At 39.8% G+C, this 21,667-nt stretch overlaps 1 protein-coding gene across 2 annotated transcripts; it reads right to left on the bottom strand.

The window, feature by feature from the left end:
• Positions 1–20,523, bottom strand: LOC124116521 (heparanase-like). 2 transcript variants are annotated; one of them, XM_048394533.1, is made up of 10 exons: positions 20,313–20,523; positions 19,181–19,311; positions 18,343–18,516; positions 17,227–17,386; positions 16,741–16,791; positions 15,409–15,606; positions 14,943–15,054; positions 1,602–1,711; positions 678–821; positions 1–232 (listed from the first exon to the last, which is right to left on the bottom strand). In XM_048394533.1, exons 1-10 carry the CDS (start codon positions 20,498–20,500, stop codon positions 52–54), a joined length of 1,449 nt encoding a protein of 482 aa, XP_048250490.1. In that variant the 5' UTR covers positions 20,501–20,523; the 3' UTR covers positions 1–51. The 2 variants fall into 2 exon arrangements, with proteins under 2 accessions (XP_048250490.1, XP_048250489.1); XM_048394532.1 differs by lacking the exons at positions 1–232; positions 678–821; positions 1,602–1,711 and adding exons at positions 12,737–12,968; positions 13,418–13,561; positions 14,233–14,342 and having other exon boundaries at positions 20,313–20,519.
• Positions 20,524–21,667: the final 1,144 nt, after the last annotated feature.

The following is a 21,667-nucleotide window of genomic DNA, read 5'->3' as shown; positions in this document are numbered from 1 at the left end:
TTTTGGTGAACAATTTATTACTGCTTTTATCTTAACAGGATACTTGTTCAATTATCCGATAATGGGACCATGGCTTTGTGATTGGCATGCCGCTATGTTGGCGTCGGGAATGACAATGAACCCAAAGGAGCGTGGAGGTACTACAATCGTCCCAGTTCCCAAAGATTTTGGCATAATGTGCGGTATTTGGTTGTTCACAAGTTCCAATGTTTTGCCATTGACCTCTACTTTTCTGAAACAAAAGATGTGGTGAAGGTTATTTTGGTATGCAGGTAAAGTATTGATGACCCGTTGACCTAACAACCGTTGTCTCACCTTTACTGTCACTATTGTATATGTGTACAAGTTTGTAAGTTCGTCTTCAGTTACTGAATATAGTCCTGGAGTTAGTCGTGTTTGCCAAGGTGCGTTTTCCACCCGACATTTCGGACCATTACTCATGTTATACACCGTTCGTGTGTCTGGTTCAGATTGAATGCAGCAAATCATCCAATGCTCACCATCTTCTGTTATATCTGCTGCTTCAGAGACGACAAATATCTCACTATTATCAGCAGCATTTGACAACTATGCCAAAAAACCAGTTACATAAGAACTGACCCATGCCCTTGTGAAACTTGAACGAAAGACAAAATCCTTATACTGAATGGTTGAGAGGAAACATATTATATACAAACTTTGACTTCAAGTCTCCTCCCTCAGGAGTCAGCCAGAATATGTCCACGTTTTTGCCGTGCGCCTCTGATATGGCTAGGGTTACGTGGTCTCTATGCAAGTTAAGACCATACACAGTGATACTGCCAGGCTTGTAGTGGTACACGCTGGAACATAAACAGATGATGTGATAACATTAAAAGCGAATGCAGAGAAAAATCTCTCGAAATCTAGCTATTTGATTTGACACGACTAGTCGCCGTATTTCATTAAAATCATACTTGTCATTGAAGAAGTGAGTGAGTGAGTATAGGTTTACACCCCTTTTAGCAATATTCCATCAATAGGACGGTGGTGGATAGCAGAAATGGACTTCACACATTTAAGCCATACGGGTAATCGAACCCGGGTCTTTGGCGTGACGAGCGAACGCTTTAACCATGACGTTTCAATGTTTGGTAATGGTTGATGTAACGTCGCATCTTGTCACTTTGCCTTTGCTCTGTTCACACTCACCGTTACCATATTGAGCTAACCTGTCGGGGACAGGGTTGTCAAATAAACACATTATTATACCAATATAGATCATTATAACTTGCGAACTTGAAGTGAAATAGCCATTACAAAGTCAATGGATAAATGTACGGAACATTCAGATCGTTACGTCATGTGCATCTCTACTGACAGCATTACTGTTCAGTGACATGCTGACAGTATTCTGCACATTAAAGTTTTAAACGTGTTGGATTTGTTTACATAAAATTGTTCTGGTAACATTGATATTGTATTAATTCTGGTTGTTAGACAATTTCTCATGTGATGTCCTTTAAAAGGGACGGTATGTTCGACTCCCACCTCTGTCCGAGGTCTACACTTTGTAGTCTGCAAAGTGGACAACGTATGTGTGTACAGACAGGTTGTGAATTCAACATGCTGAAACAACTCACTTGTTCAGCTTTGTACAGTGGGCATACAGTCGGAGGTCGGAAGATGTGGATGGAACATCAAATACTTTGTTGCCAACAAGTCTCTTGTAAAGAAGCGTCAACCAGTAGTCCTGCCAAAAGACGTTGTGATGTGTGTCCATATGAGAAAGACACTGTTGGTGTTCATGTTATTTTGTGCCGGTGTAAGCAGTAAAATGTGTCTGGACGTGCAAACTGATGGTTGATGGTAGGATAGTCGGAATGGGAATTTGTATAAGACATGTTACTGAGCCTGGGCACCTAATATGCAATGCAGGCGGAACGGGTGATTTATAATGACAGGATCAATGGTTTCTGGTAAGCCTAAGGGACACAACTCTCTGTACAGCAAAATGCTGGGCCTCAGTCGATTGAGTCACATTTGAAAACAGACAACAGACAATGAATATATGCATGAACACAGAGGCAACATCTAAGATCAAACAGACATTAGACAAAATGACATTGTTAAAAATTTGAGATGACAGACGTTCACGCACAGGATTAGGATCACCGTTGTCGTCGATGAGTGCATAATTTCCACCAAAGATTTCCTGACGCATAACCCCTTTTAGGCCATATTTTGCTGATACACCAAGTTTATCAAGCCACCTGAAATTGCGATATGACAGATGATATTAATGAATTACATGAGCCGTTCTCATTGCTCAACTTGTTTCAAGGCAAAACAAAAAAGGCACTGGTCCCATTGATCTAAAGATCATTTTTAAGGACACACGAGCTTCAACATTAGACATTTTCAGAGCGAAAGGAATTACAATTGTTTCTAGTTTTAACCAGCTTCAATTGACCATAAACAGCAATCATCACCCTCTAACCAACACGAAGAAGCAACTTGCATTTATATCAACGCATGCTGGCATTCCCAGTTGATGCTCTGGCTGAAATTGTTATGTTGTATTTAAAGTAAAGAAACGAATTCAGAACACTTTCAACTTTAGAACAAATTCATTTGGACACTGAAACGTAGACATCCTCACAGGTTGCCTGCCACATATCTGTCAGCAATGCCAGGAGTGCCACCCCCATAACCGGACGATGTCTCCCCTAGCCACGCCACCAGACCATGATGACTTCGGACTGTATTCATCACTGAGTGTAGGGTAGATGTAAGGCGATTCATTATAGAATACTTAGAAAAGTCTTCCAGCTTGGCGGTGCGTCCATTAAAGTAATATCTGAAAAGAGTAAGCTATTTGTACAGGGATTTTTAAAGCCACGTGTACAAAAAAGGATGACATCCAGCTATACAAAGTGTTCGTTTCAGTATTTGGTCCACTTATTTGATATTATTTCCTATGAAATGAAAGTAATTAATGTGGAATTGGAAACGACAAACGCAAAGAAAAAAATCATTTCTTGACCCATGTGCATTTTGTCTCTAAATGTGGTGACCACATATATAGTTATATATACATCTCTACCTTGAACGGTTCAAGACAATTTGTCACAAGTTAAAGCACGTGTCATCTAGAATTTCCCGAAGAAACAATATTTGACATGCTGGATAGCATAGATAGCATCTATGTGAAAAAGTAGGCAACCGCATGTATATCAACTGCGCTCTTTTCTATGCTGATCTGTTACCTTATTGAGATCATCAACATCACAACATAGGCAATTAAACCAAGAAGTTAAAAACCTATGCTTCTTGTACATCGATGATATGTTGTCCATCACTTATGGCCAACTTACCGATTACCTTCGTGCAATATTAAAGCATTTGCTGTCTATATATTTCATATCTTTAGATATACAGTCATGCAGCCACTTTCTACAAAGATTTCAAAGATTTGTTTTCCATGCGACAAATGTTTGATGCCATTTGCTGTCTTCATTACACAACATCTGAGGTACAGCCAGGCATGTTCATACTTCGAAGATTTCAAAGACTTTAATAAGGGTTACATATTAAAGGCTTCAGTAAACATTTCGTAAAGGTTTATGGCAAACATGTGGAATTCAAATGTGATGGAAAGTGACCAAAATAATGGCTGATACAATTACCTGCATTGAGTTGTACCATATGGTAAAGAACATGAACATTGGTTTGCCTCTGCATGTGGTTGTGACAGGTGCCATCAATGGGGCAGGATATGCTCACATTACTGTTTGGCAGTGATTTCTAAACACATGCTTTTGATATAGTAGCAAACGTAAATGAGACGGACTCTGCATTAACAGAGATTTCTTATGATTAGGAAAAGGGATGTTTTGCTTTTATTTTAGAACAGAGCCCCAAAAAGTATTTACATTATTTTTCAGACAATCCAGCCTGTCCAGTGAACGAATTTTGCTGGGAAAATCTGAGGTCAAAATAGTAGTAATTGCAGTATTTTCTGACAATGGTCAAGAACAAATGGTTGACCTCGAAAATCAACACAGTGAACAGTTATCTATTAAATCTAATTCTGCATATACACCCACATGGTGTACAGTCACTACGGTCCTATTGCTACTTCTACCTAATATTTCAACGTGTCGGTGTTTTTGAAGACTCTTTAGACTGTAATCAACGACCCTTTTGTGTAACACGTGGCATAAAAACTGTATGGTAGCCCATGCCTTGAAGGAAGGTACTCACTGATGGAAGGTCAAGACGTTTATGACACTAGCTCCACCGTGAGACAGGAAGCTGGAAATGCAAAGTGACATTGGACAAATGTTCATCGAAGGTAACTATAATGAACCAGGGCATCACTTGTGCATTACCATGTCAGCTTCTTGGACTGAAGTGACTCAGATGAATCCTTCAAGAAAAAGGTATGCTGCTTTCAAAACTTGAAAGATAATCAAGGCAAATATGGGATTTGAACATCATAACTATACAGGAAGCCACACTGTACACAATATCGTGGCGACTTCGGCGACTGGGCCACCCATGCCCCTTTTAGGTTCTGGAATCGATGCTTCGTTTAAGATTTTCAATTTCAATCAGAAAATCCAGACAACTTATTCTTTCCCTGCTGCATAGGGTATACCATGTTTATTATGCATACTTTTTAATGAACGTGTCTTTATAACCGGCGGTATCAGGTCCAATGATGAGACTGGATTTATAGACCGTTCCTTGCAGAACTTGCTTCAGTTCCATGAAGTCGCGACCCAGCTGAGCCTCACTGATAGTAGCATTACGTCGGTAATACAAGTTCGGTTCTTCATGAAACATACGTAAAATGATAGACATATGTCAAGCATCATAACAAACAAATATCTACATACACACGAGTATCAAGTTCGGTAAATGTTTCACATATGAATAAAAACATAATGAATGTAAGAATGGATTATTTTTTTCTAAAGTCACGTGTACCTCATACTGCATATACAGATCACAAAAATACCTTATAGTTATTCATGTATTAAGAGGAATGACACCATAGTTTTATGAGTCCAGTGACGGTCAACGTACGAAACATATAATGCCGTAATTATATGTCTTGTTTGTTATGTAACCGTGGGCTGGATACAATGACATCTGGATTATGGAAACTAATAAATAGAGATTATTATACGAACATTTGCGTCATACTGATTTCACGAATTCGAATCACGAATTTCCGAGCGAGAGCTAGGGTAATACATGAATTCTTACACGTGTTTCGTATAGTCAGTATGACACATATGAGTGTAATAATTTATATTTATTACCCACTATTTCTTTATCCTTTTGGGCTCCTCTTTAGACAAACGCACTGATCACCACTGCTGTTCTAGAACACCAACATGTGTCAGCCATTTTCGGCTATGTTGTCATTTCTGGTGTGACGTTAATCCCACCTTACGTCACAATGAGATTCGAATGACGTCAACAATGCCTTTTGGATGACGGAAACAATACACTGGTGTGCGAGAAGTGGTTTTTGAACTAGTGCACATACGATTTTTATTAACTCGGTTATTTATGATCCTGTATGTAATAATTGATATTATGAGCCACATCCCATGGAGGTAGGGTGTGAAGACACGCATTGATCAAAATTGTCCAGCATGGCCATAGATCGCCTCATAAACACAAGTGCAGATTGTTGGGACGTCTTCTACTCAGAATGCCCAAAGATATGTCATCTATTTCTGGTTGATGCGACGTCTACATGCTTTCAAACCTACCATTTCCCAGTTCAATCCCTGCAAGAGGATACCCTTTGTCAGAGGAATATTTTAGCAACTGCTTAGCATCTGATGGGTTCCACTTTGTTCCATCACGCAGCAGCAGGTTGAGGCCAATCACCAGTTTCAGCCCCGTATTGTGAATAAACGCGTTGAATGCATCCCAGGTGTCAGCTGAAAATATGTTTCAATTGATCGGTTTTGGTTCAGTTTTTATATGCTTAGTAAACATATTGAATAGCTACTTATGGACGAAGGTTTGTAAATATAGAAATCCGTCAGACATTGGTTCATTAGAAGTGTATGAAGGTACCATTCCCCGTTAATCGCTCGGATTACGGAATGTCTGGGACTAATGAATCTCAGAAAGAAGTAAGGTTCTTTACACACATGTGAGCGTCAGTAGTAATGCCCGGCAGATGGGATTACGAGATTCAAGGGGCATGGGTGAATAATGTATAACTGTACCATGAAACAAATAACCAAATCATTTACCCCTACAGGTACGATATAACCGGTACTACCCAAAGAACTCTTCTTGGGCAATCAGTAGAACAGAAACAGTGATCATACCAAAAAGGTTATTTCAAAAGAATTAAAAAAAATTAGACATGGAATGTTTTGTATTGTTTAACCAGGTCTTTTTATTTAGGTTTTCCTTCTGGTGACAAAAACACCAAGGGAGATATAAGAATCGTATAATATACTGCTATCACCTTGGAGATGATACTGCAGCGAAGTGTCTAGGTGGCGATTCGGATCAAACACCAAGCGATCCCCTGATGTTCCTCCAACTCGCATATACCCTGGCGCTAAGGCTTTTCCGAGAGTCACCAGTTTGGGCGACCTGTTATAAAAGGTTCTTTTATATATACTTACATTCATATATGAGACTGCTATAAGCATCTTCCACAAACTCTATTCATCTAGCAGATAATACCACCCGTAACATCTTGGATATGGAACTAGAAGCTGAAGATGCATTATCCAGTGTGTAATATCATCATTCCCTTGATAATGCCCTTGCCTTTTTCGGCTTTGTGTCCCCCACTTTCCTATCTCGTCACGTTACATTGCATTACCATTCGCTTGAAGCGATAGTATGTGATTGAAGGAGTCGCGTTTACACCACTTTGAAGAGCATTCAGGTGGTAATACGATCTGTCAGCTTGCGAGGAAAACCTGAGGTCATGCATGGTTTAAAAGTTGACCACTTTGGTGAAATCAGCGATCATGGGTATTATGCTAACAAACCCGGCAACATTATCTTGGCCAATCTGGGAACCAAAACCATAATCATATGTTTCTGACACGGTTCAAAGACGACAGACTGTAAGTAAGCGAAGTCTTCAGTGAAGGTAGAGGTGATAATTGTAAGTGATTTCTGTCAATCATTCGGTTGTCATGGATAAGCTAGACACAACATACATCAGTGACAAAACTGAATTCACGAAACATTAGTTGACGGCTTCTGCTGACTCTTGACCCCTGAAGATTCCGGGGTAGAATAGGTCTTAAGCAACTCTTGCTTGCCGTAAAAGGTGACTATGCTTGTCGTAAAAGGCGACTAACGGGATCGGGTGGTAAGGCTCGCCGACTTGGTTGAAGCATGTCATCAATCCCAATTGTGTGGATCGATGCTCATGATATTAATCTCTTGATTGTCTGGTCCAGACTGGATTATTTACAGACCGCCGTCATATAGCTGGAATATTACTGAGTGCGGCGTTAAACAACAAACCAACCAACCAAAATCTGCTGACTCTGAAAATACACATATTTGGTCTATTCCTTTCCCGACAAGGATGTGTTTCACTAATCCGAAAAAATCAATTTTCGTTGCAAACAAATCACATAGTTATACAAATGTTATGATGTATACCTGATATTTGGGGTCGTCAGATTGGATTTCATTTGACCGCTTCCCATGGTGACACCAACAAACATATCATCAATTTCCTGCAGGACGTGGTCGACCTTTACCGTGATATGTTCTGTGTGCATGGACACAGTGAACGGTTGTATCCAAGCCAATCCTAACAACCACAGAATGGTTACATCTCGGAACATTCTGACTGTCACTCCATGTAGAAGCATAATATTGCTTATCACTGTTTCGAAGCTAAATACTACTCAACGTGTAGAGGTCAGCTGCGGTGTTGGAAGAGACCAGGTGCTGCCAAGCCGTGACAACAGATAACGAAATTTTGACACGAGTATTCAGCAATTTTCATGCTTTCATGTCATGATCGGGTTCGTGTGTGCCTATTTCGGCACTACGTTGCAGTTATATTCCTGTGCAGCACATGACTCATCATCTGCTTCTCTGCCCTTCAGCTTCAAGGATTGGCTTGTGACACATCATGTTTGGCTTTCGTAAACACTAATCTGTCAGGATTTTAAAAAGGTAACTCATTACATAACGTTAAAGTTCAACTCGTGCCTTTTAACATTTAGGAGATAAACAGATGCATGCGTTGTCGTTAAATGGTGATGATACACTTAAGACAACTGTGAACCAGATTAAATTTCACAAAGTGAATAAGGGACCGATATTCTGGTAGGGCTGAGAGTGTGGGACGGAGTGGATGTGTGGGTGGGGATGGAGGGGTTGTGGAAGTTTGTCGCAAAAAGGAAAATGCTTTCATTGATGAAATATCTGATGGAATTTTGTTGCAAAAAATTGATTTGATCGTGCAACTGTAGCTTTGATATATATATATATATATATATATATATATATATATATATATATATATATATATATATATATATACACACATATTCATATATATATATAGCAACTCTAAAGTACTCATAAGATCCTTTGTTATGACAACGAACCGAAAACATGAAGGATATATTTAGGGGTTTTACGAAAAGCTCCCCCAAATAGATGACCATCATGTATTAACGTGTTATGTTATTCGGAAATATTTTCGTTATTATTTATTTTTATTTCATAACAATTGTGTCACTGAATAAAGGTATTTATTCGTATTTCAATACTTTTAATAAAAAACACGAGTAGGTAATTATCAAGTTGCAATAGGAAATAATTCCTAAATCACGACAGTATTAATGCCGACAAGAATGTATGCCATCATTCTAGTTATCGTTTCCTTTAAATAATTGGGACCTTTCTTAAAACTGCGCAAGGTGCGATGTTGGGAGGTACATGTTGTGTGTCGTTACCGGTTCCACTTATTGTATGCGCAGCAAGCTATGCCCGTTTGCAGACAACTGTACACAGGAGTCGAGTTTAAGATATTCGTACATCAACCGTTGAAGATTTCAATCTTAGCTTAGATCGGTTTGTGCAAGTGAAATAGGACAATTGTATGGTGATTATAAAGTCAACGGTAGCCGCCTAAGATCGATTGTAACTGGGTGGGCCCTGGGTTTCCATTCAGGCAACTATCCTTGGCAAATACAAACTGAGGTTTCACGTAGCCTCCTATGAATTTTGTCAGTGCTTGTTGTATCAACCAATACTGTCAACGTTTTACTTCCTGGTATGATACAAACGCCTGTATCACGATCTTACTATATATAAGACTTGTAAGCAAGAATGTTCCTTCCTGCCACTCAGCGTTGTGGAGACATGTAACGATTCATCCAAATAGTTATCAATGTGCTGGGGCTCTCAATGCTAAGGCACACATATCATGCACTTTATATCAGATATGGACCAATTTTGTTCCTTTTCTACTACCATGCGTATCAAAACGCCAAGTGGCAGTCACGCTCGTGGACTATCATGCAAATAATCCGCTCGAATGGGGCGACAAATGCATAGGCAAACTCGCAAAAATCCTTGAGCACTAACAATGACCAGGTGTTCAGGGCACTGATCAGTATGTCCACGTTTTCAAGCCATTTGTGCAGCTGTATCAATTGAATTGCTTTGCTTCGGAGGCTCTCAATGTATAATATACGAATGTCTATGTTGTATTGCATTGAGTACATGTGTGGCGAGGCCAGCGTCCAGGGAGGAAACAACGACAGCGGAAATACGGAATGGTAAGAACATTAGATTTTATTCATTAGGTTAGATTTATCTGTTCTTGTACCAGTTATTCGTAATATTATAGACATCTAGTATTGTTTCAGTTAAGTTATATTGCAATATATTACAAATAAATCATATTTTTTATATAAAACAATCTTGATGGGCGTTGTTATCCTCTTCCTACTCTTCCTCCTTCTCATCATCATCATTTCCCCCATTCTCCTCGTCATCATTCATCATCATCATCATCATCATCACCCTCCCCCTCATCGTCATTATCATCATCATAATCATCATCATCATCATTACCCTCCTCCTCTTCATCATCATCATCATCTTCATCATCTTTATCATTATCCTTTTCCTCCTCCTGACCGCCTCCGTGGTCTTATGGTAGAGCATCCGCCCGGTGAGCGGAAGGTCCGGGGTTCGATTACCTCATCATGATCACCTTCCTCTTCATCATCATCACCAAGCTCTCCCCCTCCTCCTCCTCCTCCTCCTCATCATCATCACCCTCCTCCTCCTCCTCATCATCATCATCATCATCATCATCACCCTCCTCTTCCTCCTCATCATCACCATCATCCCCTCCTCTTCCACCTCATCTTCCTCCTCTTCCTCCTCATCATCATCCTCTTCCTACTCCTCCTCATCATCATCATCACCCTCCTCCTCATCATCCTTTCCTCCTCCTCATCATCACCCTTCTCATCCTCATCCTCATCCTCCTCGTCATCATCATCACCCTCCTTCTCATCATCATCACACTCCTCATCATCATCCATTCCTCCTCATCATCATCACCCTTCTCATCACCATCATCATCATCATCCTAATCCTCATCCTCGTCATCATCATCATCATCTTCACCCTCCTCATCAACATCATCACCCTTCTTCTCTTTAATCAACATAGATTTAGGCCATCGCCCCACACAGTATAAGATATTGCAAGTAGCGTGTGAGCTGCTGAGTGAGGAGTAACACCGCTATTTAACACAGCAAATATCTGATGAAACTGACATAGCATGTAGATACTTAATAATTAAGTGAAACCATGACCACAACACCAAATATCATAACTTCGTGGATTCCAAACCACGAGAAAGTAGACTCTTCACGCATACTCGTGTCAATAAAACCATCATACACAACACACACGCACGCACGCACACGCACACACGCACATACACACACACACACACACACACACACACACACAGGCGAAAGACCTCTAGCCCACATATTACCTCACCTCACATTTTAAGGCTTACACACATATTTGAAACCATTCAGTATTTACATTCACAATTCGCGGTCATATGTCGCCGTCGCATATAACACGTCATCATATTATACGATGTGGGTTCGAGCCCCGCTGGCAACATTCTTTCCGACAAAATTTGAAATTTCATTCGAGTGTCAAAAAATATAATAGTCCCGTGTATTCGAAGCGTAGATTACTGTTTGAAATATTTGTTCAAAATAATGAGTAATTGACAACTAACTGTCCATTCCGGAAAAAAGGCGCGTTTAAACAATAGAATGATGTAAGGTGTGTGTTTTAATTGGTGAATCAAAATGTCGCAAGTAATACATATGGTTATTTAGAAGGTTTTTAAAAGGGTGGAAACACCTCGAAAACGATCATATTGTAAGCAACTGTGGCACATGTTAACAAGAATTATGGTTATACAGCACATATATCCTTTCGTGTTGTACTTTTCACAACTGACAAGTGTTAATAATGTATTTGTTCCATTTTAATTCATTTTTGCCCAAGTGGTGAGAAAGTGACACTGACTGAACTACTGACACGTGCAAACGTTTCTGGTATTGCAAGACAAGTGGTGTCATGTCAAGTTCATCACGATTGTAGGGGGCAAAGGTGGCCCAGTCGTCTGAGGCACCGCGATTCGCTGAGAAAGAGTTGTGTCCCTTGAACACGCCAGAAATTGTGAGTTCGAATCCCGGTTCGCCCAGATTATGTCTCTAGGTTTGTCAGCACCCGTGCTCGTGGGTTTCACCCAAGTGGTAAAAGTCTGACACCTGCATCACTTTTGGCTTTCCTCCCACATTTCCCATGGATTTCCTCGTCATTAACATCTATAGACAGAGGATACGACATGCAGATATGTCCAAATGTGAGGCATGATGACTGATGCAATTACCCTATTTGACTTGTACCGTGTGTTCCATTGTCTTTCTGGAGAACAATTTACTTGCCTTTGCACGTGTTTGTGATAGTGCGACATGTTGCACAGGATACGATGACTGTTTCGTGAATACTTGGTATAACCACCATTTGATATTTCATTTTTTATTTCATAAACATATGTTCATGATGTTGTCGGGAACGTATAATGAACTCTGCTAATAGCTGATTTCTAATGGTTATGGAAATTATTTTGTCTTTTGTATTTACACGCAACCCTTGCCTTCACATGTGCTTGACTCTGGTAGGGCAGGACACGCTCACCTTTTCACGAATACCTCGTATCATCACTCGATGTCATCTTTTGATAGTGCTTCTTAAATTAAACACATGATGTACTTGGGATTCTGGCCATGACTGGTATTCTGATTCCCCATTGTGGGCTGTTCTAACTTCGATGTGTACAGTAGGTGCATCGAGACTCGCCTATTGAGCATGAGTTTTAAAATCCTAGTTACGCACCGATGATTCTTGGTATGTCAGTTCGTTCGTCAGATAAAAGATCCTGGTGTGTCACCCAAGTGTGTTTTCTGTCGAATGGCATTCTGAAGATGTGGGTTAACAGAACGTCTTAACATATTCCTCTTGGTTATTTGCATCACGCAAACCATTTTTGAAACACGCTGTTTGTCTAAATATCAGTTAAATGTTTTCAGAGTGTTTGTTTTTCATATTTCATTGTCCATTGTATGTCAACGCACGTCCAACAGAAGGTTCAGGTACACTAACTATCAATTTATAAGCAACAAACATAACGTTTTGGTGAACAATTTATTACTGCTTTTATCCTTACAGGACACTTGTTCAATTATCCGATAATGGGGCCATGGCTTTGTGATTTGCATGCCGCTATGTTGGCGTCTTGAATGACGATGAACCCAAAGGAGTGCGGAGGTACTACAATCGTCCCAGTTCCCAAAGATTTTGGCATAATGTGTGGTATTTGGTTGTTGACAAGTTCCAGTGTTTTGCCATTGACCTCTACTTTTCTGAAAAAAAGATGTGGCAAAGTTTATTTTGGTATGCAGGTAAAGTATTGATCACCCGTTGACCTAACAACCGTTGTCTAACTTGTACTGCCACTATTGAATATGTGCACAAGTTTGTAAGTTCAAGTTCGTCTTAAGTTACTTAGCATAGATTAGGAGTTAGTCGTGTTTGCCAAGGTGTGTTTTCCACCTGTCATTTCGGACCATTGCTCATATACCGTTCGCGTGTCTGGTTCAGATTGAATGCAGCAAAATCATCAAATGCTTACCCTCTTCTGTTATATCTGCTGCTTCAGAGACAACATAAGTCTCACCATTATCCGCTGCATTTGACGACAATGCCAAGGAACCAGTTATATAAGAACTGACCTATGGCCTTGTGAAACTTGAAGAACCAAAGACAAAATCCTTATACTGAATGGTTGAGAGGAAACATATTATATACAAACTTTGACTTCAAGTCTCCTCCCTCAGGAGTCAGCCAGAATATGTCCACGTTTTTGCCGTGCGCCTCTGATATGGCTAGGGTTATGTGGTCTCCATGCAAGTTAAGACCATACACTGTGATACTGCCAGGCTTGTAGTGGTACACGCTGGAACATAAACAAAAGATATGATAACAGTAAAAGTGAATGCAAGAGAAAAATCACTCGAAATCTAGCCATTTGATTTGACACGACTAGTCGCCGTCTTTCATTAAAAGCATGCTTGTCATTGAAGAAGTGAGTGAGTGAGTATAGGTTTACACCCCTTTTAGCAATATTCCATCAATAGGACGGTGGTGGATAGCAGAAATGGACTTCACACATTTAAGCCATACGGGTAATCGAACCCGGGTCTTTGGCGTGACGAACGAACGCTTTAACCAAGACATTTCCATGTTTGGTAATGGTTGATGTAACGTCACATCTTGTCACTTTTCATTTGCTCTGTTCACACTCACCGTTACCATATTGAGCTAACCTGTCGGGGACAGGGTTGTCAAATAAACACATTATTATACCAATATAGATCATTACAGTATTCTGCACATTAAAGTTTTAAACGTGTGGGATTTGTTTACATACAGTTGTTGTGGTTACATTGGCTTTGTATTAATTCTGGTTGTTAGACAATTTCTAATGTGATGTCCTTTAAAAGGGACGGTATGTTCCTGCCACCTCTATCCAAGGTCTACACTTCGTATTTGTCCATAGTCTGCAAGCTGGACAACGTATATGTTTGTACAGACAGGTTGTGAATTAAACATGCTGAAACCACTCACTTGTTCAGCTTTGTACAGTGGGCATACAGTCGGAGGTTGTTAGATGAAGACGGAACATCAAATATTTTGTTGCCAACAAGTCTTTTGTAAAGAAGCGTCAACCAGTAGTCCTGCCAAAAGACGTTGTGATGTGTGTCCATATGAGAAAAACACTGTTGGTGTTTATGTTATTTTGTGTCAGTGTAAGCAGTAAAATGTGTCTGGATGTGCAAACTGATGGTTGATGGTAGGATAGTCGGAATGGGAGTTTGTATAAGACAAGTTACTGAGCCTGGCCACCTAACATGCAGTGCAGGTGGAACAAGTGACTTATAATGACTTGGAATTCCCACAAAGGAAAATACATGTATGAATGAGTTCAGTTTAACGCTCCTTACACATACGATATGTCAATAATATTGATTTGGCTGAAAATATAAAATGATGCAGGTCAATTTTGGTAAAACACATGAGCACGGGCATCGTGCTAACAAATCTTGAAACGAAATCAGGATGAACTAAGGCTTCGAATCTAGGATCAATGGTTTCTGGTAAGCCTAAGAAACACAACTCTGTACAGCAAAATGCTGGGCCTCAGTCTATTGTGTCACATTTGAAAACAGACAACAGACAATGAATATATGCATGAACACAGAGACAATATCTAAGATCAAACAGACATTCAACAAAATGACATTGTTAAAAATTTGAGATGACAGACGTTCACGCACAGGATTAGGATCACCGTTGTCGTCAATGAGTGCATAATTTCCACCAAAGATTTCTTGACGTATAACCCCTTTTAGGCCATATTTTGCTGATACACCAAGTTTATCAAGCCACCTGAAATTGCGATATGACTTGTTTCAAGACAAAACAAAAAAGGCAAATTTTTCACTGGTCCCATTGATCTAAAGATCATTTTTAAGGACACACGAGCTTCAACATTAGACATTTTCAGAGCGAAAGGAATAACAATTGTTTCTAGTTTTAACCAGCTTCAATTGACCATAAACAGCAATCAGCACCCTCTAACCAGCACGAAGAGGCAACTTGCATTTACATCAACGCATGCTGGCATCCCAGTTAATGCACTGGCTGAAATTGTTATGTTGTATTTAAAGTAAAGAAACCTATTTAGAACACTTTCAACTTTAGCACAAATTCATTTGGACACTGAAACGTAGACATCCTCACAGGTTGCCTGCCACATATCTGTCAGCAATGCCAGGAGTGCCACCCCCATAACCGGACGATGTCTCCCCTAGCCACGCCACCAGACCATGATGACTTCGGACTGTATTCATCACTGAGTGTAGGGTAGATGTAAGACGATTCATTATAGAATACTTAGAAAAGTCTTCCAGCTTGGCGGTGCGTCCATTAAAGTAATATCTGAAAAGAGTAAGCTATTTGTACAGGGATTTTAAACCACGTGTACAAAAAAGGATGACATCCTGTTATACAAAGTGTTCGTTTCTGTTTTTGGTCCACTTATTTGATATTATTTCTAATGAAATGAAAGTAATTAATGTGGATGGGGAAACGACAAACGCAAAGAAAACATCATTTCTTGACCCATGAGCATTTTGTCTCTCAATGTGGTGACCACATATATAGTTATATATACATCTCTACCTTCAACGGTTCAAGACAATTTGTCACAAGTTAAAGCACGTGTCATCTACAATTTACCGAAGAAACAATATTTGACATGCTGGATAGCATAGATAGCATCTATGTGAAAAAGTAGGCCACCGCATGTATATCAATTGCGCCCTTTTCTATGCTGATCTGTTACCTTATTCAGATAATCAACATCACAACATAGGCAGTTTAGCAAAGAAGTTACAAACTATGCTTCTTCTACATCGATGATATGTTGTCCATCACTTATGGCCAACTTACCGATTACCTTCGAGCAATATTAAAGCATTTGCTGTCTATATATTTCACATCTTTAGATGTACAGTTGTGCAGCCACTTTCTACGAAGATTTCAAAGATTTGTTCTCTTTACGACAAATGTTTGTTGTCATTTGCTGTCTACATTTCACAACATCTGAGGTACATCTAGGCATGCTCATACCTCGAAGATTTCAAAGATATAGTAAGATATACTAGCAATCGTAAATGAAACGGACTCTGCATTTAGCAGGGATTTCTTATGATTAGGAAAAGGGATGTGTTGCTTTTATTTTAGAACAGAGCCCCAAAAAGTATTTACATTATTTTTCAGACAATCCAGCTTGTCTAGTGAACGAATTTTGCTGGGAAAATCTGAGGTCAAAATAGTCAAGAACAAATGGCTGACCTCGAAGCTCGACACAGTGAACAGTTATCTATTTAATCTAATTCTGCATAAACCCCCACACGGTGTACAGCCACTACTATCCTATTGCTACTTCTACCTAATAGTTCAACGTGTCGGTGTTTTTGAAGACTCTTTAGACTGTAATCAACGACCCTTAAGTGTCCCACGTGGTATGAAAACTGTATGGTAGCCCATGCCTTGAAGGAAGGTACTCACTGATGGAAGGTCAAGACGTTTATGACACTAGCTCCACCGTGAGACAGGAAGCTGGAAATGCAAAGTCACATTGGCCAAATGTTCATCGAAGATAACTATAATGAACCAGGGCATCACTTGTGCATTACCATGTTAGCTTCTTGGACTGAAGTGACTCCAATGAATCCTTCGAGAAAAGGTATGGTGCTTTCAGAATTTGAAAGGTAATCAAGGCGAACATGGGATTTTAACATCATAATTATACCGGAAGCCGGAATTTGAACATCATAATTATACATGAAGCCACACTGTACAACATATCGTGGCGTCTTAGGCGACTGAGCCACCCATGCCCCGTTTTAGTTCTGGAATCGATGCTTCATTTAAGATTTTGAAATAATAACAGCAGCACAAAGTAAGCATAGATTCGGTTCAATTTCAATCAGAAAATCCAGACAGCTTATTTTTTCCCTGCTACATAGGGTAAACGATGTTTATTATCCATACTTTTTTATAAACGTGTCGTTATAATCGGCGATATCAGGTCCAATGATGAGACTGGATTTATAGACCGTTCCTTGTAGAACTTGTTTTAGTTCCATGAAGTCGCGCCCCAGCTGAGCGTCACTGACAGTAGTATTCCGATGTCGGTAATACAAGTTCGGTTCTTTATGAAACATACGTAAAATGATAATACATATGGCATGCATGATAACAAAAAATATCTACATACACATGAGAATCAAGCTCGGTAAATGTTTCACATATGAAGAAAAAACATAATGAATGTAAAAACGGGTTATTTTTTTCTGAAGTGATGTATATACCTCATACTGCATATACAGATCGCAAAAGTACCATATAGTTATTCATGTATTAAGAGGAATGACACCATAGTTTTGTGAGTCCAGTGACGGTCAACGTACGAAACTTATAATGCCGTAATTATATGTCTTGTTTGTTATGTAACCGTGGGCTGGATACAATGACATCTGGATTATGGAAACTAATAAATAGAGATTATTATACGAACATTTGCGTCATACTGATTTCAAGAATTCGAATCACGAATTTCTGAGCGAGAGCGAGGGTAATACATGAATTCTTACACGAGTTTTGTAAAGTCAGTATGACACATATGAGTGTAAGAATTTAAATTTATTACCCACTATTTCTTTATCCTTTTGGGTCCTTTTTAGACAAATACACTGATCACCACTGCTGTCCTATCACACCAACATGTGTCAGCCATTTTCGGCTATGTTGGCATTTCTAGTGTGACGTTAATCCCACCTTACGTCACAATGAGATTCTAATGACGTCAACAATGCCTTTTAGATGACGGAAACAATACACTGGTGTGCGAGAAGTGATATTTGAACTAGTGCACATACGATGTTTATTAACTCGGTTATTTATGATCCTGTAGGTAATAATTGATATTATGAGCCACATCCAATGGAGGTAGGGTGTGAAGACACGCATTGATCCAAATTATCCAGCATGGCCATATATCGTCTCATAAACACAAGTAGAGATTGTTGGGACCTCTTCTACTTAAAATGCCCAAAGATATGTCGTCTATGTCTGGTTGATGCGACGTCTACATGCCTTCAAACTTACCATTTCCCAGTTCAATCCCTGCAAATGGATACCCTTTGTCAGAGGAATATTTTAGCAACTCCTTGGCATCTGATGAGTTCCACTTTGCTCCATCACGCAGCAGCAGGTTGAGGCCAATCACCAGTTTCAGCCCCGTATTGTGAACAAACGCGTTGAGTGCATCCCAGGTGTTAGCTGAAAATATGTTTCAATTGGTCGGTTTTAGTTCAGTTTTAATATGTTTAGTACTTTCTCAAACCACAAAGGTATAAACATATTGAATAGCTACTTATGGACGAAGGTTTGTAAATAAAGAAATAATTGATATTATGAGCCACATCCAATGGAGGTAGGGTGTGAAGACACGCATTGATCCAAATTATCCAGCATCGTCAGTCGCTGGTTCAGAAGACTCAGTGGCAACCCGTGTATTCAGGTAGCTTTCCCCGTTAATCGCCCGGATTACGGAATGTCTGGGACTAACGGATCTCAGAAAGAAGTAAGGTTCTTTAAACACATGTGAGCGTCAGTAGTAATGCCCGGCAGAAGGGGTTACGAGATTCAAGGGTGAATAATGTATAACTGTACCATGAAACAAATAACCAAAGCATTTACCCCTACAGGTACGATATAACCGGTGCTACTCAAAGAACTCTTCTTGGGCAATCAGTAGAACAGAAAAAATGTGCAGCTGAAATTTCTCAGAGTGATCATACCAAAAAGGTTATTCCAAAAGAATAAATTATTTTTAGACGTGGAATGTTTTGTATTGTTTAGCCAGGTCTATTTAATTAGGTTTACCGTTTGGTGACAATTACACCAAGGGAGATATAAGAATCGTATAATATACTGCTATCACCTTGGAGATGAAACTGCTGCGAAGGGTCTATGTGGTAATTCGGGTCAAACACCATGCGATCCCCTGATGTTCCTCCAACTCGCACATACCCTGGCGCTAAGGCTTTTCCAAGAGTCACCAGTTTGGGCAACCTGTTATAAAAGGTTCTTTTATATATTCTTACATTCATATATGAGACTGCTATAACCATCTTCAATAAACTTTATTCATCTAGCAGATAATACCACCCGTAACATCTTGGATATGAAACTAGAAGCTGAAAATGCATTCTCCAGTGTATAATATCATCATTCCCTTGATAATGCCCTTGACTCATTCGGCTTCATGTCCCCCATTTTCTTATGTCGTCACGTTACATTACATTACCATTCGCTTGAAGCGATAGTATGTGAGTCGCGTTTACGCCACTTTGAAGAGCATTCAGGTGGTAATACGGACTGTCAGCTTGATGTGCGAGGAAAGCCCGAGGTCATGCAAGTTGACCACTTTGGTGAATAAGCGAACAGGGGTATGATGCTAACAAACCCAGCAACATTATCTTGGCGAATCTTGAAAACGAAACCACAATCATATGTTTCTGACACGCTTATGAGACGACAGACTGTAAGTAAGCGAAGTCTTCAGTGAAGGTAGAGGTGATAATTGGAAGTGATTTCTGTCAATCATTCGGTTGTCAGGATAAGCTAGACACAACATAAATCAGTGACGAAACTGAATTCACGAAATATTAGTTGACAGATTCTGCTGACTCTGGACCGGTGAAGATTCCGGGGTAGAATAGAAGATTCTTGCCGTAAAACGTGACTATGCTTGTCGTATAAGGCGGCTAACGGGATCGGGTGGTAAGATTCGCTGACTTGGTTGATGCATGTCATCAATCCCAATTGCATGGATCGATGCTCATGATATTAATCAATGGACTGTCTGGTCCAGACTGGATTATTTACAGAACGCCGCAATACAGCTGGAATATTGCTGAGTGTGGCGTTAAACAAAAAACCAACCAACCAAAATCTGAAAATACATATATTTGATCTATTCGTTTCCTGACAAGGATTTTTTTCACTTATCCGAAAAAAACAATTTACGTTGCAAACAAATCACATAGTTATACAAATGTTATGATGTATACCTGATATTTGGAGTCATCAGATTGGATCTCAGTTGACTGCTGTCAATGGTGACACCAACAAACATATCATCAATTTCCTGTAAGACGTGGTCCACTTTTACCGTGATATGTTCTGTGTGCATGGACACAGTAAACGGTTGTATCCAAGCCAACCCTAACAACCACAACATGGTTACATCTCGGAACATTCTGACTGTCACACCATGTAGAAGCATAATGTCGCTTATCACTGTTTCAAAGCTAAATACTACTCAACGTGTGGAGGTCAGCTGCGGTGTTGGAAGAGACCAGGTGTTGCCAAGCCGTGACAACAGATAACGAAATTTTGACACGAGTATTCAGCAACTTTCATGCTTTCATGTCATGATCGGGTTCGTGTGTGCCTGTTTCGGTATCTCCGTTGCAGTTATATTCCTGTGCAGCACATGACTCATCATCTGATTCTCTGCCCCTCGGCTTCAAGGATTGGCTTGTGAAACATCATGTTTGGCTTTCGTCAACACTGTCTAATCTGTCGCGGTTTTTAAAAGGGAACGCATTACATAACTTTAAGTACAACTCGTGCACTTTCGAAATTTAGGAACCAAACAGATGCATGCCTTGTCGTTGAATGGTGATGGTACAGTTTCGACAGATGTGAACAAGATCAATTTGCATAAAGTGAATAAGGGACCGATATTGTGGTAGGGCCTAGTGGGGGAGGGAGTAGGTGTGTTGGTGGGGTTGTAGGGGGTCTGGAATTTTGTCGCAAAAAAAGTAGGCTTTGATTGTGCAACTGTAGCGTTATATATATATAACACAGTAAAGTTCTAACTCTCAGGCACAATAAAGTAATAATTGAATAAGTGGAGTAAGATTGAACACAGTTTTAACTAGCTAGCGCTTTCAACTCGTACCACGTATGAGTCTCATCAGGCCATAACTGAATAACGGACATGAAGTTGTAACATATAGTTACGTGACGTCATAACATTTAGGAGAACTATGACGTCAAAATACCAAGGTGACAATGGAAATATAACTTACGCCTTTACATTTAACTTAGGCGCGTATTTATGACTGAAATGTTGCTCTTTTTTAAATAATGTAGGTTCATGACCACAATTTAGCTTATATAGCGGGAAAACTAAAAAGTTGCAGCTTCCACGTGTATCTATCTGTTCCCTGTGTAATCAAAGCCTCCCTAAATAGTTTTCGACCAAATCCGAGCCTCCATAAGCTCGAATGTCAAAATGGTCTGTCCGTAATGTTAAATAAATATGAATGTAGGGAGGGAATGCTATGACCAGTAAGTGCAGATATGACTTTCCTGTGAGACCAATCAGGTTCATATGACTTGGGTTTATCAGAAAGCT

This window comes from Haliotis rufescens, unplaced genomic scaffold (assembly GCF_023055435.1).
Source record: "Haliotis rufescens isolate VD_foot unplaced genomic scaffold, xgHalRufe1.0.p SCAF_13, whole genome shotgun sequence".
Classification (NCBI taxonomy): domain Eukaryota; kingdom Metazoa; phylum Mollusca; class Gastropoda; order Lepetellida; family Haliotidae; genus Haliotis; species Haliotis rufescens.
Note: the sequence above shows the minus strand (reverse complement) of the source record. Positions and strands in the feature narration are given on the sequence as shown.